The sequence below is a fragment of the Lathyrus oleraceus genome, chromosome 4, assembly GCF_024323335.1.
Source record: "Lathyrus oleraceus cultivar Zhongwan6 chromosome 4, CAAS_Psat_ZW6_1.0, whole genome shotgun sequence".
NCBI classification, from domain to species: domain Eukaryota; kingdom Viridiplantae; phylum Streptophyta; class Magnoliopsida; order Fabales; family Fabaceae; genus Lathyrus; species Lathyrus oleraceus.
This window is the reverse complement of record NC_066582.1, coordinates 279,401,192-279,418,812: the sequence shown is the minus strand read 5'-3', so window position 1 is coordinate 279,418,812 and position 17,621 is coordinate 279,401,192. Positions and strand designations below refer to the sequence as shown.

Here is a 17,621-nt window from a genome sequence, read left to right as displayed (position 1 = left end):
AGAAACCATACTCTTCCTCAATTAGAAAGGATGATAAACAAATTGAATATCACCACAATTTTTTTTCTTAATAAGATAAAAACATTGTCCAATCAAAAATTAAAAAAAAGCAAAATTCTCAAAATCACACAATGTATTTGTTTAATAAAATTCAATTTAATTCTTTGTTCATGATTAGCTCGTTGATTTTGAAATAATAATTTAAAAAATGCTATAAATTCAGCCAATTCTTCTATCAATAATTAATTGAGGCTAGATGGTCCCTTATTGAAATGTGGGGAATATATATATATATATATATATATATATATATATATATATATTGAAGAGTGTGGATCTTGAATTATACCAAAATTGAACAAGTTCTATCCAAACACATTTTATTACAACATTGATTAATTAAGAATATTAAAATAATGCAGAGTTTAGGTCAAAATGACAAGTCCTGACCTATTCCCTCATAATTGACCCATTTCTTTCACTTGTTTGGTTATGAATTGAGTCATGACACAATTAGCTCCCCTAACACGTTCCATTTTGAAGAGAATTTGACCTTAAATTGAGCTTATTATCACCTATATCAAAAAGAGATTAGTCATCAGCATTGAAACTGACACTTACATGCTCACTTGGAAGTTCTATATAGTAAGAATTCATTTATATTAGAAAGCACTTGGACCATCTCTCATTGGTTATAGCTTGGACTTCCTTTGCAAGGAAGACCTTTCCTTCCTCATCTTGACTTAAACCTATTCTCTAAGTTCAAATATCATTTTCTTAGTGTCATTATCAATTTTGAAAGGGACACTTACACCATACTCACCAAAAATTACCATTTATATTAGAAAGTACTTAAATGGACCATCTCCGATTGACTATAATTTGGACTTCCTTTGCAAGAAAAGCTTTTCCTTCCTCATTTGGACTCAAACCCATTCTTCAAGTTTAAACATTATTTTCTTCCCGCCCTTATTTGCATTCTTAAAATAACTTTCATTTTTCTTTTCAATATATATTTAACTTTCTCATATAATTTCTTTACAAAGTCATCTTCAGATTCTCCATTCTTATGTTTCAAAAGAGAAGTATTAGACAATGAGAATAAATCAAGAGGTGTGAGTTGATTAAAACCATACACAATTTTAAAAGATGAATATCATAAAATACTATGTGTTAGACGATAGTACCGATCTAGAAGGGGGGGTTGAATAAATCAGTTTTTGAAATTTAGCTCTTTTTAAAAATGTTTTCAACGGTTGCGGAAGCACCCTAGATTATATTCGTCTAAATGATCCGTTAATGGAAAGATCAGATATGCGTGAAACCGAATGAAATAACTACGATAGAGATAATCAACCACTATCTAAATCAATCGATTAACTACCACAATCCTTGATATCGTTACCTCTAATAATGCGTTAACACAATAAGAGAGCAAGTAAAATGTTACTAGATTTGTGTGAGATTAATTTTATCGAACACTTGGTGAGCACTCCACACCAAGTTTCAATTTCACTCAAATTGAATGTGCAAAATTTTATTCAGTTGCAATCAAAGTGATTGCACCAATTTATCGAACAGTTACTATGCACACCAATTAAGCGATATTGATTTTACTATTAATTTCACACAAAACGTAATTAATGCAGAATTTAAAGAGATAAGAGGGAGAGAGAACAAGACCGGATTTGTTGAGGCAGATCCCCTATCGTCCTTGCTTAGGGTACGTCTGCCCTCAATTCTAAATCTAGAATTGAGATGTTTTTATTAACACGTTGCAAAGTTAATACAGGAGAACAAATGATCACCACCAATTAACCCCTAGTGTTGTTGCAGATCCTATTCGATTCTCTCCCCTTAATTCGAGTTGAACCAAGTCCTTTAAAGAAGTGATATTTAATACAAGCATTCCTACTCTTCTTATAGGCGAACTTATATATAATTTTATATCTCGTAAGACTATACTAATGTATTTGGAGATAGGAAATTGAAGTTAACAAAAAGTTCATTGGTAGTAGCCCGAGGCAAGAAAGTAAGCATTTTTTATGTGATAGAAGCCAAAGTCAATAATGTGCATGAATGCTCTCGAAGAAGACTCCTTGGTCGAGCTATGGCATAAACGGCTCAGACATATGAGTGAGAATGGACTTCAAGTTCTTGCCAAATGAGGTACTTTGGCAGGTGTGAAGGCCCCACATAGACGCTTCATTTCAATATAAGGCCCCACATAGAAAACTAAATATTTTAGATTTGGTGCATTCTAATGTTTGTGGTCCAATGACCACTAGTGTTCTTGGAGGTGCAAGATATTTTGTTACCTTTATTGATGACCATTCTAGAAAGGTATGGGTGTATGCCCTCAAAACAAAAGATCAGGTGTTTGTAGTATTCAAACAGTTTCATGTTATTGTTGAACGAGAAACTGGCAAGAAGTTAAAATGTGTTCGCACTGACAATGGAGGAGAATTTATATGAGCTTTCAAACATTATTGTATGAGTAATGAAATCCAACATGAAAAATATGTTCTGAAGACACCTTAGCATAATGGAGTAGTTGAGAGAATGAATAAAACTATTGGTGAAAGAGTGAGAACAATGTTATCTCATGCAAAGTTACCAAAGAGTTTTTGGGGTGAGGCTCTATTGACTGCAATTGATTTAATCAACTTATTCCCCATCAACTCCATTGAATGGTGATGTTCCAAATAGATTTTGGACAAGTAAGGATGTATCCTACAATCACTTGAAAATGTTTGATTGTAGAGTGTATGTTCATGTTCCAAAAGATGAGAGATCAAAACCTGACTCAAAGTTGAAGAATTCAAGTACATGTTATGGGATCCTGTAGAGAAGAAGATTATTAGAAGCATATACGTTGTCTTCTGTAAAGATCAGAATATTAAAGATATTCAGAAGGAAGTCAGGCCTGTTATTTATAGAGAACATCCGATCAATTTGGATCCAATTCCTCGTCTAGAGAATTACGGGGGAGATGAAATAGAAGATATTGGAGAAGAAAAAAATGAACCTCTAATCGATAATGGTCCAACTGAATAAGTAACATATGGTAATAGAAGTGGCGGTGATAATGAAGACTCTGAGAATGAAGAACAAGTTCCCCAATTAAGGTCATATAGGATACCCAAATCGCAAACCAAATATCCTGCAACATAATTTTTGTTACTCAATAACGGGGGAGAACCAAAGTCTTATGAAGAAGCTTTGATGGATAACCACAAAGAAGAGTGGTTGAAAGCCATGAAAGAAGAAATGCAATCCTTGCATGAGAACCTGGCGTATAAGTTGGTAGTTTTACCTAAAGGTAAAAGAGCACTAAAAAACAAATGGGTGTACAAGTTAAAGACTGAGGATAATAACTCACGACCCAGATACAAGGCAAGATTAGTCGTGAAATGCTTTAATCAAAATAAATACATTGACTTTGAAGAGATGTTTTCACCCGTGGTTAAGATGTCATCAATCCAGGTAGTACTTGGTTTGGCTGCAAGTTTGGATCTAGATGTGGAACAACTAGATGTGAAGACTACATTTCTTCATGGTAATTTAGAAGAAGAAATTTACATGGAGCAACCAGAGGGATTCAAAGTCAAAGGCAAAGAAAACTTGGTATGTCAACTAAAATAGAGTTTATACAGACTTAAATTGGTACCACATCAATGGTACAAGAAGTTTGATTCCTTCATGATTGATCATGGATACGGAAGAACTAATTCTGATCATTGTGTGTTTGTGAATAAATTTGATGATGGTGAGTTCATCATATTACTCTTGTATGTTGATGATATGTTGATTGTAGGACAAAATAGTGAAAAGATCGACAAGTTGAAGGATGAAATGAAGAAGTATTTTGCTATGAAAGATTTGGGACCACCAAAACATGTTCTTGGTATGCCCATCTATCTTGATCGAAAGGAACACAAGTTGTGGTTGTTACAGGAAAAATATATCGAGAAGGTGTTAGAGCGTTTTCACATGGAAAGCGCAAAGCTAGTTGCTATTCCACTTGCTAGTCACTTTAGTCTTAGTTCAAACCAGAGTCTGACAATTGAAATTGAAAAGCAGGAAATGAACAAGGTGCCACATGCCTCAGTTGTTGGAAGCTTGATGTATGCAATGGTATATACACGAGCAGATATAACACATTCAATTGGTGTTGCCAATCCAGGAAAAAATATTGGAATGTTGTGAAATGGATCTTGTGATATCTTAGAGGAACTTCTAAAATGAGTTTATGCTTTGGAAGTAGAAAACCTGAACTAATTGGCTACACATATGCAAATATGACGGGAGATATTGATTCTAGGAAATCAACTTATGGATTCTTTATTACATTTTCAAGGGGAGTTGTATCGTGGCGGTCTAAGCTACAAAAGTGCGTTGCTTTGTCAACTACAAAGGAAAAATTCATTGCAATAACAAAATCTTGCAAATAAATGTTATGGATGAAGCGGTTCTTGAATGAATTAGGACAATAACAACAAAAGTACGTCGTGCATGTGATAGTCAAAATGCAATCCACTTAAGCAAGAATACAAGTTTTCACTCAAAGTCAAAACATATCGATGTGAGATATCACTGGATACGTGATATGTTGGATTCCAAGCAACTACAACTTGAAAAAATTCATACTGATGATAATAGCTCAGATATGATGACCAAGTCCTTACCTAAGGACAAATACAAGTTCTGCAGAAAAGTTGTTGGACTGTTGGAGCCCCTCACCTAAATCGGAAGGGGAGATTGAAAGGATTTCCTCTTTAGGAGGAGAGAGAGAAAGAAGGAGTAAACACTAATAAATACAGTAAATGAATTAAAGTACGAGAGGATTTTTTGGTGAATTGGTGGAAGGAAGAAAGATAATTTTTTTGCTTATGTTATAACCTCTTATTGTATGCATGCATTTACTATAAATCATTCCTTGTGTTTTCATTACTAAAACATCAATAACATCGCCAAAGTATAATCCTTTTGAGAGATAAAAACCAAAAGAGAGTGTAAACCACCATTTGTCTTGGTGAGAATAATAATAATAATAATAATAATAATAATAATAATAATAATTGTATTCTCATTCATTTTTACAAAGAAGTTATTATTATTACTATTGTTATTATAGTGTGGGAAAATAGTGATCCTGGAATAATCATATGTTAGCTTTGTATTAGGTATTTTAAGTTTATCTTTTCCAACAAGTGGTATCAGAGCTTCGACTCACCACACATTTTAACTTCTATTATTAACAATGGACGAGTCAACCTCGACGGGATCATCGACGATGGTTAAGTTAACCTCTTCGAATTACTCCATTTGGAAGCTAAGAATGGAATACATGCTTTATTACAAGGATTTGTATCAACCTTTGCAAGATAAAGGGACGAAGCTAGCCGACAAGTCAGATGATGATTAGAATGTGATGAATAGGAAAATCGTTGGACAAATTCGACAATGGATAGATCAAAGTGTCTTCTATCATGTTGTGCAAGAAACGGTTGCGTACACATTATGGACGAAAAACATTGTACGAGAGAAACACAACCCAGAATAAAGCCTCTACTATTCGGCGATTGGTGAACCTCAAGTATAGAGAAACCCGAAGTGTTTCCGAACACTTGAGAGATTTTCAAAGATTGATAAATCAACTCACCAATATGAAGATGGTGCTTGAAGATGAATTGAAAGCATTGTTATTATTAAGTTCTTAGTCAGACAATTGGGATACACTTGTTGGGAAAGATAAACTTAAAATACCTAATACAAGGCTAACAGATGATTATTTCAAGATCACTCTTTTCCCACACTATAATAACAATAGTAATAATAATAACTTCTTTATAAAAATGAGTGAGAATACAAATATTATTATTATTATTCTCACAAACACAAATGGTGGTTTACAATCTCTTTTGGTTTTTATCTGTCAAAAGGATTATACTCTGATGTTGTTATTGATGATGTAGTAATGAAAACAAAAGAAAGGATTTATAGGGAATGCATACATACAATAAGCAGCTATAACATAAGCATAAATTTTCTCTTTCTTCATTCCACCAATTCACCAAAAAATCCTCTCGTACTTTAATTCATTTGCTATATTTATTAGTGTTTACTCCTTCTTTCTCTCTCTCCTCCTAAAGAGGAAATCCTTTCAATCTCCCCCTTTCGATTTAGGTGGAGGGCTCCAACAGTCCATCAACTCTTCTGCAGAACTTGTACTTGTCCTTAGGTAATGACTTGGTCATCATATCTAAGCTATTATCATCAGTATGAATTTTCTCAAGTTGTAGTTGCTTGGAATCCAACATATCACGTATCCAGTGATACCTCACATTGATATGTTTTGACCTTGAGTAAAAACTTGAATTCTTGCTTAAGTGGGTTGCACTTTGATTATCATAATGCACGACGTACTTTTGTTGTTCTTGTCCTAATTCATTCAAGAACCGCTTCATCCATAACATTTCTTTGCAAAGCTTCTGTTATTGCAACAAATTTTTCCTATGTAGTATACAAAGCAACACACTTTTGTAGCTTAGGCTACCACGATACATCTCCCCTTAAAAATGTAATCAAGAATCCAGAAGTTGATTTCCTAGAATCAATATCTCCCGCCATATCTGCATTTGTGTAGGCAATCAGTTCAGGTTTTCTACTTCCAAAGCATAAACTCATCTTGGAAGTTCCTCTAAGATATCGCAAGATCCACTTCACAACATTCCAATGGTCTTTTTCCTGGATTTGCAAAGAATCTACTAACAACACCAATTGTGTGTGTTATATCTGCTCGTGTACATACCATCGCATACATCAGGCTTCCAACAATTAAGGCATATGACACCTTGTTCATCTCCTGCTTTTCAATTTCAGTTGTCGGATACTGCTTTCCATGTGAAAACACTCTAACACCTTCTCGATAATTTTTCTTATGACAACCACAACTTATGTTCCTTCCGATCACGACAGATGGACATAACTAAAATATGTTTTGACAGTCCCAAATCTTTCATAGCAAAATACTTCTTCATTTCATCCTTCAACTTGTCGATCTTTTCACTATTTTGTCCTACAATCAACATATCATTAACATACAAGAGTAATATGATGAACTTAGCATTATCAAATATCTTCACAAACACACAATAATCAGAATTAGTTCTTCGGTATCCATGATCAATCATGAAGGAATCAAACTTCTTTTACCATTGACGTGGTGCTTGTTTAAGTTTGTATAAACTCTATTTTAGTTGCATACCAAGTTTTCTTTGCCTTTGACTTTGAATCCCCATGGTTGCTCCATGTAAATTTCTTCTTCTAAATCACCATGAAGAAATGTAGTCTTCACATCTAGTTGTTCCACATCTAGATCCAAACTTCCAGCCAAACCAAGCACTACCCAGATTGATGAGATCTTAACCACGGGTGAAAAAATCTCTTCAAAGTCAATGCCTTTCTTTTGACTAAAGCCTTTCACGACTAATCTTGCCTTGTATATAGGTCATGAGTTATTATCCTCAGACTTTAACTTGTACACCCATTTGGTTTTGAGTGCTCTTTTACCTTTAGGTAAAACTACCAACTTATACGTCAGATTATCATGCAAGGATTGCATTTCTTCTTGCATGGTTTTCAACCACTCTTCTTTGTGGTTATCCATCAAAGCTTCTTCATAAGACTCTGGTTCTCCCCCTTCAGTGAGTAACATATGTTATGTTGCAGGATATTTGGTTTGCGGTTTAGGTATCCTAGATGACCTTCTTAATTGGGGAACTTGTTCGTCATTTTCAGAGTCTTCAATCATATCTTAATTATCACCGCCACTTCTATTACCATCTGTTACTTCTTCAGTTGGACCATTATCGATTGGAGGTTCATTTTCTGCTTCTCCAATATCTTCAATTTCATCTCCCCCATAATTCTCTAGAGCAGGAATTTGATCTAAGTTGATCTGATGTTCTCTAGAAATAACAAGCTTGACTCCCTTCTGAATATCTTCAATATTCTGGTCTTCAAAGAAGACAACATCTCTGCTTCTAATAATCTTCTTCTCTACAGGATCCCATAACATGTACCCGGATTCATTTCCATATCCCAAATGCACTCCTTTGACTTTGAGTCAAATTTTGATCTCTCATCTTTTGGAACATGAACAAAGGCTCTACAATCGAACACCTTCAAGTGATTGTAGGATATATCTTTACCTGTCCAAAATCTATTTGGAACATACCATTCAATGAAACTAAGGGGGATAAGTTGATTAAATCAACTGCAGTCATCAGAGCCTCACCCCAAAAACTCTTTGGTGTCTTGGCATGAGATAATAGTGTCTCACTCTTTCAACAATAGTTCTATTCATTCTCTCAACTACTCCGTTATGCGGAGATGTCTTTGAAACAAATCTTTCATGTCAGATTCCATTACTCATACAGTAATGTTTGAAAGCTTCTATGAATTCTCTTCCATTATCAGTGCGAGCACATTTTAACTTCTTGCCAGTTTCTCGTTCAACACTAGCATGAAACTGTTTGAATACTACAAACTCTCGGTCTTTTACTTTGAGGGCATACACCCATACCTTTATAAAGTGGTCATCAATAAAGGTAACAAAATATCTTGCACCTCCAAGAATACTAGTGGTCATTGGACCACAAACATCAGAATGCACCAAATCCAAAACATTTAGTTTTCTATGTGGGGCCTTATATTGAAATGAAGCTCTATGTTGCTTTCCAGCCAAGCAATGTGTACATGGCTTAAGAGACATTTTCAATCCCTTCACACCTGCCAAAGTACCTTTTTTGGCAAGAACTTAAAATCCCTTCTCACTCATATGTTTGAGCCATTTACGTCATAGGTTGACCAAAGAGTCTTCTCCGAGAGCATTGACACACCAATTCTTGACTTTGACTTCTATCACATAAAGAGTGCTTACTTTCGTGCCTCGAGCTGCTACCAAGGAACTTTTTGTTAGCTTCCATTTCCTATCTCCAAATACACTAGTATAACCTTCTTCGTCTAGTAGTCCGGTGGATATTAAATTGAGATGCGTGTCAAGAATATGTCTTACATCTTTCAATGTTAAGTGACAACCGGTGTTTATTTATAGACAAATATCTCATTTCCCCATGATTTTGGATGTATTATCATTTCCCATCCTCACATGACCAAATTCACCTATGGTATAAGAGGAAAAGAAATCCCTTCGTGATGGTACATGGAATGATGCACCGGAATCCACGACCCAACATGTTTCTTGTGATGTCAAATTAACATGATCATCATCACAAACAAAGATTACTTCATTGCCTTGAAAAATGGTAGCAGCTATGTTACTCGCATCACCATTTTCTTATTCCTCTCTTTTGAGCTTCGTACATTCTCTTCATGTGACCTTTCTCGTGACAGTAAAAACATTCAACGTTTTTTCTTGCCCGCGATCTTCTATTGAACTTATCTCTAGACTTGCCTCTTGACTTGTCTCTATTATTGAACTTCCTGTGGATACTTCTTCCACGATACTCTTTGACAAGTGCCTCAGACTCTAACGACATTCCTTGTTCCTTCCGTCAGGATTCTTTATTGAACATGCTATCTTTTACTATGTCAAATGTTAAAACACCTTGTGGTGCTGAGTTACTCAATGAAACCACAAGTGTATCCCAATTTTATGGCAAGGAACTCAATGATATCAATGTTTGCAATTCATCTTCAAGCACCATCTTCATATTGGTGAGTTGATTTATCAATCTTTTAAAAACACTTCGGATTTCTTTATACTTGAGGTTTACTAATCGCCGAATAGTAGAGGCTTTATTCTGGGATGTCTTTCTCTCGTACAATGTTTCTAGTTTCGTCCATAATGTGTACGCAACTGTTTCTTACGCAACATGATGAAAGCCACATTGATTTATCCATTATCGAATTTGTCCAACGATTTTCCTATTCATCACATTCCACTAATCATCTGACTTGTTGGCTGGCTTCGTCCCTTTATCTTACAAAGGTTGATACAAATCCTTGCAATAAAGTATGTCTTCCATTCTTGGCTTCCAAATGGAGTAATTCGAAGAGGTTAACTTAATCATCATTGATGATCCCGTCAAGGTTGACTCGTCCATTGTTAATAATAGAAGTTAAAATGTGGGGTGAGGAAAACTCTAATACCACTTATTGGAAAAGATAAACTTAAAACACCTAATACAAGACTATCAGATGATTATTCCAGGATCACTATTTTCTCACACCATAATTACAATAGTAACAATAATAACTTCTTTGTAAAAATGAATGAGAATACAAATATTATTATTATTATTATTCTCACCAACAGAAGAAATGGTGGTTTACAATCTCTTTTGATTTTTATCTCTCAAAAGGATTATACTCTAATGATGTTATTGATGATGTAGTAATGAAAACACAAGAAATGATTTATAGATAATGCATGCATAAAATAAGCGATTATAACATAAGCATAAATTTTTTGTTTCTTCCTTCCACCAATTCACCAAAAAATTCTGTGATACTTTAAATCATTTGCTATATTTATTAGTATTTACTCATTTTTCTCTATCCTTTTTTCATAAGAAATCCTTTCATAATTGTCCTTTTGTACTTTAATTCATCTATTATACTACCTCCGTTCCTATTTGTAAGAGAAAAATTGTAACTTTCTTTTGGTCCTTTTTATAAGAGACACATTATAAAATTAAATTTTATTAATTGAGAAATCTCATTTATACCCTTAGTAAACAAAATGCAATATTTATTATTCATTGGGCATTAATGTTTTGAAAAGAACGTGCTATGTATATTCCCCATACACATAATGGGTATCTAAAGCCAAACCTATTCAGTTTCCATTGATTTTAAAATTTGGTGGGAAGATGTATAAAAAAAATAGAGGGAAATTTAATTTGCATCTAATTTTTCACGATGAGAATGTGGAAAGCCAATTTTTTTGTTGTAATTATTTTTGGATAGAATAAATGCTGACCAATTTTTATTATATCAACATTTGGCTTAATTATAACATTAATACTACTAAATGTTTAACTTAGGGGTATTTTTGGAAGTACAAGTTTATTTTTCAGAAAAATTAATTAAAAAAAATATTCCTTGGTTTGTGTGATTTCTTATGTTTGTCTCTTACAAATAGGAACGGAGGTAGTATTTATTAGTGTTTACTTCTTTTTCTCTCTCCTCCTAAAGAGGAAATCCTTTCATAATTGTTCTTTTGAGTCTGGCGTCTAACCGTCCTTTTTTGGGCTTGTCACTTGTGAACCCATTCCTCCTTTGGGTGGGTCATAAGACACGGTCTATATCATGTAATGATCAAAGAGTATTTAATTTGATACCTCCTATTAAACCTTATACCCTCTACTTTCATATTATCCCTAATTAAAATTTGAATGAAATTTAAGTTTGAAATATTCTATAGACAAAAATAAAATTTTCAGTATAGACAAATTTCTAGTATGATACAAATAATTCCAGGCATTTGAAATTTACAAATTGAAATCGAAAATTTCAAAGAAATTTTCTATAGTATTATTTGTTTGAAATTTTAAACGTTAAAGATTTTACCAACAATTTTAAATGGCCGTAATTTCTAGAATAAAATAAAATTTTTATCCATACCAGAAACCAAATGCGATTTTGTATCCAAAGTTTTGAATTTTTTTTACAAAATTATTAGAATTAATATTGGAAATTCCAAAATTTTATGTACAATATCTTTGAAATTTTGATATTTACATTAAAAAAATATATTGTTTTCGAAATTTTCGATAGTTGTTTTAAAATTTTCGATATTGCCCCAAAATCTTAAAAAATACACGTGAATCCTATAAATTTAAAAAATGAGTGAAATAATTTTACAAGAACAATGTTGTCTTTTCATACGCAATGGAGGGTGTCCGATTTTATTGGGGTGGCACAAAGAAATCTCCCAAACATGACGTACACCAATTTGAACATCATTGTGGCATATATTTCAAGCGAAGATAACATTTGATCAACATGTTCATCACTTTAATCCATCCATCCATTAAAATGCAAATTCAAAATGGGATTAATTATTATACACTGTCAAAGTAAAAAGATTTACACGGTCGATTCATCACCATCACCCGTTTGCATTACTTTATAGATTTTTAAAATAAAAGTCAAACTTATTTCAATATCCAACGTTTAGGATTAACTGACGGACTAAAATCCTTTTACACTGTCAGTATATTTCAATTAAATTCATTCAAAATTATTTAATCCATCTATTTTATCAGCTATATATCTTATAAAAGATACTATTAATTTAATAATACCCATGTTTGTCACTCACTTTTATTCTCATTATGGCCAAATAAATTATTAAAATTACCCATAAGTTTTCCCAATATTTCTTCAAGTATAACCTAGTAATATAAATATTAATTAAACCTAATGCTCCTTTCTCGTGATAACATGTAAAAATCCACTAACTTAAAAAATCCTTCAAATTTATAAAATAAATCAACTAATTGTAAAGTGGAGAGATGCAATATGGAAACAAACATATATGCTTGTTTACCTCTCAGCTCCAGTATTTTCAACATGCTGCAAACATTGACACTTCATTCTCTACCGTTTTCAGTCTAATGTCCCGAGTACTGCCGTTTGGAATTGCTTAGGAACACGGAGCATCGGAGCTTGAATGGTGCCAGGGCTGCCTAGCTGACCACACGCAGCCATCCGATCATCGCCTCTACTGGGTCTTAAAAGGACTAGGCATCCTGCCTCAGCTAGCATATTTCTGAACTCAATCATTCTTTCGTCTTTAGTTGGTCTGAAGAAGGATCCACTATGCGGATTGAATGAGATGAGATTGATCTTGCAAGGGATGCCCTTTACGAGCTCGATAAGCCTCTTTGCATCTTCATTGCTGCATTATAAAAATTAGAGCCGAAAATACTTATTTTTACACATAAACTGTACAAAGTACTAAATCAACTACAACAATGAATGAAAGCCTTCTTCAACAGAGGAAAAGTATGCAGTTCCCAACTAAAACATAATTGCTTTGGAAACATGACAAAAGAACACTGGGAAAAAATTGTAAAATCATTTATTCAACACAATCAATAAAGTGAAAGAAGTTTTCCTAACCTGTCATTAATTCCTTCAAGCATCACATACTCAAATAGAACCTTATATTTGTGTTTCAAGCAAAGCTCCTCCCGAAGCGTCTCAAGAAGCAAATCCAGTTTATATTTTCGATTTATAGGCATGATCCAGTTTCTTACCTGACATAATAGATTTCAGTGTGGCCAATCCTTTGTTTATTACTATTCTTGGCTTTTCAAGACTACTTCTATGGGTGCTCTACCAAATAGATAGCAACAAAAAAGTAATTTTTACCTCATCAGTAGTTGCATTCAAACTAACAGCTAACGTGCAGTTGGATTCGTTAAGGAAACGTCTGAGCTGCGGAACAAGCCCGCTGGTTGAAACAGTGACCTTGCGAGGACTGAAATGAAGCCCTTGATCATCCACCATAATATCTGCAGCTTTAATGACATTATCAATGTTATGAAGAGGTTCCCCCATGCCCTAAAATTAAAGTATAGCAATTATTAGCTTGCAATAACACTTTATAATAAAAATCTAAGATAAGAACTGTCACGGTGAAATAATATTATTTTACTATTTAGTTATATATAGTTAAATTGTGCGATCATACAAGCATTAATGCATTGGTTCCTATCAAAACTCCGCAATTATGCGAGTTTGGGCGAGAGTTGTACTAGGATGGGTGACCTAAAAGACTTCTTGAATGACCTAAGTTAGCCCCTTTAGGGAAATATGCATTTAAAGAAGTTTAAACCTAGTTTATCGATTGAAAAGTTTGGCCTAGCCTAGGCCAGGCTTCCCACGGAGCAATCTGACATATTTTTCATTTTTCTATGAATAAAGTAGAAGTTGATATACAATAATCTTTAGAATTATCAATGCAATTGTTGATCTACCATAAACACAACATTGGTGATGGAACCAACTTCACTTGTGAATAGCCGTCTGGCAAAAACGGCCTGCTCAACTATTTCTGCGGCAGTAAGATGTCTCTTAAGACCCATTCTGCAAAAAATTACATTGTATGAAAAACTTGCAGCAAAAGTTAAGATGGTGGAGTAGCCACTGAATTAATCATTACAGACAGAAACAAGGCTTGCCTTCCAGTATAGCAAAATTGACAATTCATGGCACATCCAACTTGACTGGAAACACACACGGTAGTCCTTCCGGTATCACAAGGTATGACAACTGTTTCTATGACCAGCCCATCATCCAATGTGAATAATATCTGCAATATCCTGTGAGTTTAAACAGTCAACAAGAAGATTTTCCAGAAATGCAACTAAACACAAGCAAGCAAGCAAGAAGCTAAAAGCCTAAATATCATCAAGTAACCGCGAAGGTTGCATGCATTACCAAGTGGGCTAAGAGATTCAAAATATATAATGAGAACTGAAAAAACAATAGAGAAGGATAATTTCAACCTTCCTAGTTCCATCAGAGGCCGTGTGAATTTCTTTCACAGCAAGTGCCTTGAAATCTGCATTTTCACTCAACATCTTCTTGAAATCTTTGTTCAAGCCTAAATCAAAAGACAGAATTAATAAATAAAAGTACAGGACTTATTAGTCAATTTAAGTTACACAGTTCAAAGTTCAAAGTTCATAACCAATTGTTCAATATACTCAGGAGAAGGATCTGAAGAACTAGTTCATTAACATTACATAACGATTAAACACTGCTAGATACAGGTAATACAAAAGCAATAGTTTTTGCCTAGTCTCGAATACATGAAGGAGAAGATGAAGAAAAAATTACCTTCCAACTCATCAGTATGATGCGCCCAAATATTGTTCCCATACATACGCTTCCATAACATCATAGCCTGCCCTGGTCTGTATCCATGTGATTGAACCCATTTCTGTATCATTGGCCACAAAAATAGAAGTCAGCAAGTGGAAATCAAATACACAACTTTATATTTTATTTTGATCATGAGATATTCAACATGAAACCGAAGGAAAAAAACAATATATTCAACATAAAATCCTAGAAATGAAATTAAATATGACCAAATCCTCATGACTAACTTAAAACCATCACTTCTATTAACATGTAAAAGTATACAATATATTTTTGGTTTCCCATGACATAAATCTTGTAGAGCACAACTACAAAGACTAACTCATTCGAAGATCTAATCAGGACTGCCTCACCAAATGGTGAATCTCTATAAATATGAATTAGGTATCAAACTCTAGACCACATTTTAGGGTACCGAGCGGCTTGCCACGCACTAAATATATACTCCTTTCGACCTTATTTAAAAGCAAAAGACATCTAATTATTTTGGCCTTAAATATAAGCAAATGTGAAGGCACATTTAATGCTTTAATTCCAAAACCATCCCTCCGTTAATTACTTGATATTATTAGTAGATGACAGTTTAATTAAGAGTATATTAGTAATTATGTTATCTCTATTACATTAAATCAAAAAAATTAAATTCACTTATCTATCATTCTTAATAAGCTTAAAATTTTTCCTTTTTACTTATAAATCAGGCCGAAATAATACACATATATTAAAAGTAAGAACAATTTTTTATTGATAAATGCTACCTATGTCCTTAATATACATTTGGAAATACTACATCGAAATATAACTTAATGTTTGGTTTCACGCTTGGAGCACTTAGAGTTGATTCTAACGTGTTTGGTTGCTCTTGAGTAGAATTGATTATGCTTTCCAAAATTTATTCTACTTGAAGCTAAGATTTGTAGTTTGAGTCTAAACGTGATTTTTACATTGAAATTTACTATTCGACTCACTTTTGCATCAATTTATTCCAACATCAATCACTTTACTTTCAAGTCACTTACAGCCTGAATGAATTTTACAAAATCAATTTATTTAAAATGAATTTTCTTCAATGCAGAACCAACACACGGCTTATTCATTTGAAGTTGTTGGACACATCTCCATCAATACACAACTTGAACACATTGAATACACTACACACATTTCTTAAGAAAATAAAATAGCCTATAAATTCAAAGCACAAAGAGTAACAGAACACAAAAAAGCAAACATACTTCAAGTTCAGAGTAGTTCATCCCTTTAAGAAGCACTTTATGACCCGTCCTTGAAACTGCAACGCCGTTTCCATCACCTGTGTCAAACAAAAGCTAATAAATTAAAATAAAAAGAAAAAATGAAGTAGAAGAAGCGTTTTATAAATTCAAAAAGGCGGATTGAAGAGTGACCGGAATCAGAGAAGTTGAAGGTGTGGTCAGCCGAGACCACCGAAGGAAGGGAAGAAGCGGAAAGGAAGCGGCGAGAGGGAGCGGTGAGAGAAATGAGATACGGAGAGGTTTTGGTGAGAGAAAAGGGGATAATGGTTTTGAGAATGGGTGGAGAAGATAGAAGAAATGTAGAGTTTGTTACTGCACCCATCACCACCATGCTCATCCAATTCTTCATGCTTCGTTCATTGCCTCACACACCGGCCGCAAGTTATTCAATTTCTTACCACAGTACTAATAAAAAAAAGGTATGGATATCAATTGAATTTTTGAGAAATTTACCGAGATAACCCACATTTTCGAAGAAATTCCCAAAATAATCCAGTTTTCAAATTTTTTTCCAATATACCCCACTTTTAGAGGGAGGCGCCAATTGGATTGGCGCCCCCTCTTAAAAATTGCAAGGAGGCGCCAATTGGATTGGCTAGGGCACCTGCCCTAGCCAATCCAATTGGCGCCTCCTTGCAATTTTTAAGAGGGGGCGCCAATCCAATTGGCGCCTCCCTTAAAAAAGCCTCAAATGAAAAAACTTCCAACATGAAAGTTGTAGATCTTTTCAAGACAATGAATTTGGATATAAATTTTGCATCATTTGTATTTTTTATGAGAAAGTTATGGGCAGTTGAAGTTGGACTTCTGAGTTTTTTAACTGTTATGTGACCGATAATGTTTTGTATTATTGCATGTGTTTCTTTTAGGAATATGAATTTTTGTCCAACATAACATTTGAAGTAGACAACTCAAATTTTCCAATGCAATTGGTCCCACCTCAAAATAATTAAAAATGAGTGAGTTAGGTCTTTGCGAACTTGACCCAAAATTAGGGTTTATGTCAAAACAAGTGTATGTGAATTTTGCCAAAAGGGACCAACTTCAAGCCCTTTAGTTTGAATGATAAAAGCCTCAAATGACAAAACCTTCAACATAAAAGTTGTAGATCTTTTTAAGATAATGAATTTGGACTAAAGTTTTGCATCATTTGCAATTTTTATGAGAAAGGTATGGGCACCTGAACTTGGACTCTTTGACATTTTATCTATTATCTGACCTATAATATTTTGTATTATTGCATGTGTTTGTGTTAGAGTTATGAATTTTTGTCCAACATAACAAGTGAATTAGACACCTTAAATTTTCCAATGCACTTGGTCCCACCTCAAAATAATTAAAAATGAGTGAGGTAGGTCCTTGCGAACTTGACCCAAAATTAGGGTTTCTGTCAAAATATGTGTATGTGAATTTTGCCAAAAG

General features: G+C 33.9%; 1 protein-coding gene across 2 annotated transcripts; it reads right to left on the bottom strand.

The window, feature by feature from the left end:
* Nucleotides 1-357: 357 nt before the first annotated feature.
* Nucleotides 358-16,624, bottom strand: LOC127075096 (uncharacterized). 2 transcript variants are annotated; one of them, XR_007786205.1, is made up of 10 exons: nt 16,332-16,624; nt 16,161-16,237; nt 14,884-14,986; nt 14,550-14,647; nt 14,223-14,353; nt 14,019-14,127; nt 13,411-13,602; nt 13,159-13,295; nt 12,584-12,934; nt 358-575 (listed from the first exon to the last, which is right to left on the bottom strand). XR_007786205.1 is itself a non-coding variant. In XM_051016542.1 (9 exons), the coding sequence occupies exons 1-9, from the start codon at nt 16,546-16,548 to the stop codon at nt 12,643-12,645; spliced, it is 1,356 nt and encodes a 451-aa protein (XP_050872499.1). In that variant the 5' UTR covers nt 16,549-16,624; the 3' UTR covers nt 12,324-12,642. The 2 variants fall into 2 exon arrangements, 1 of the variants encoding a protein (XP_050872499.1); XM_051016542.1 differs by lacking the exon at nt 358-575 and having other exon boundaries at nt 12,324-12,934.
* Nucleotides 16,625-17,621: the final 997 nt, after the last annotated feature.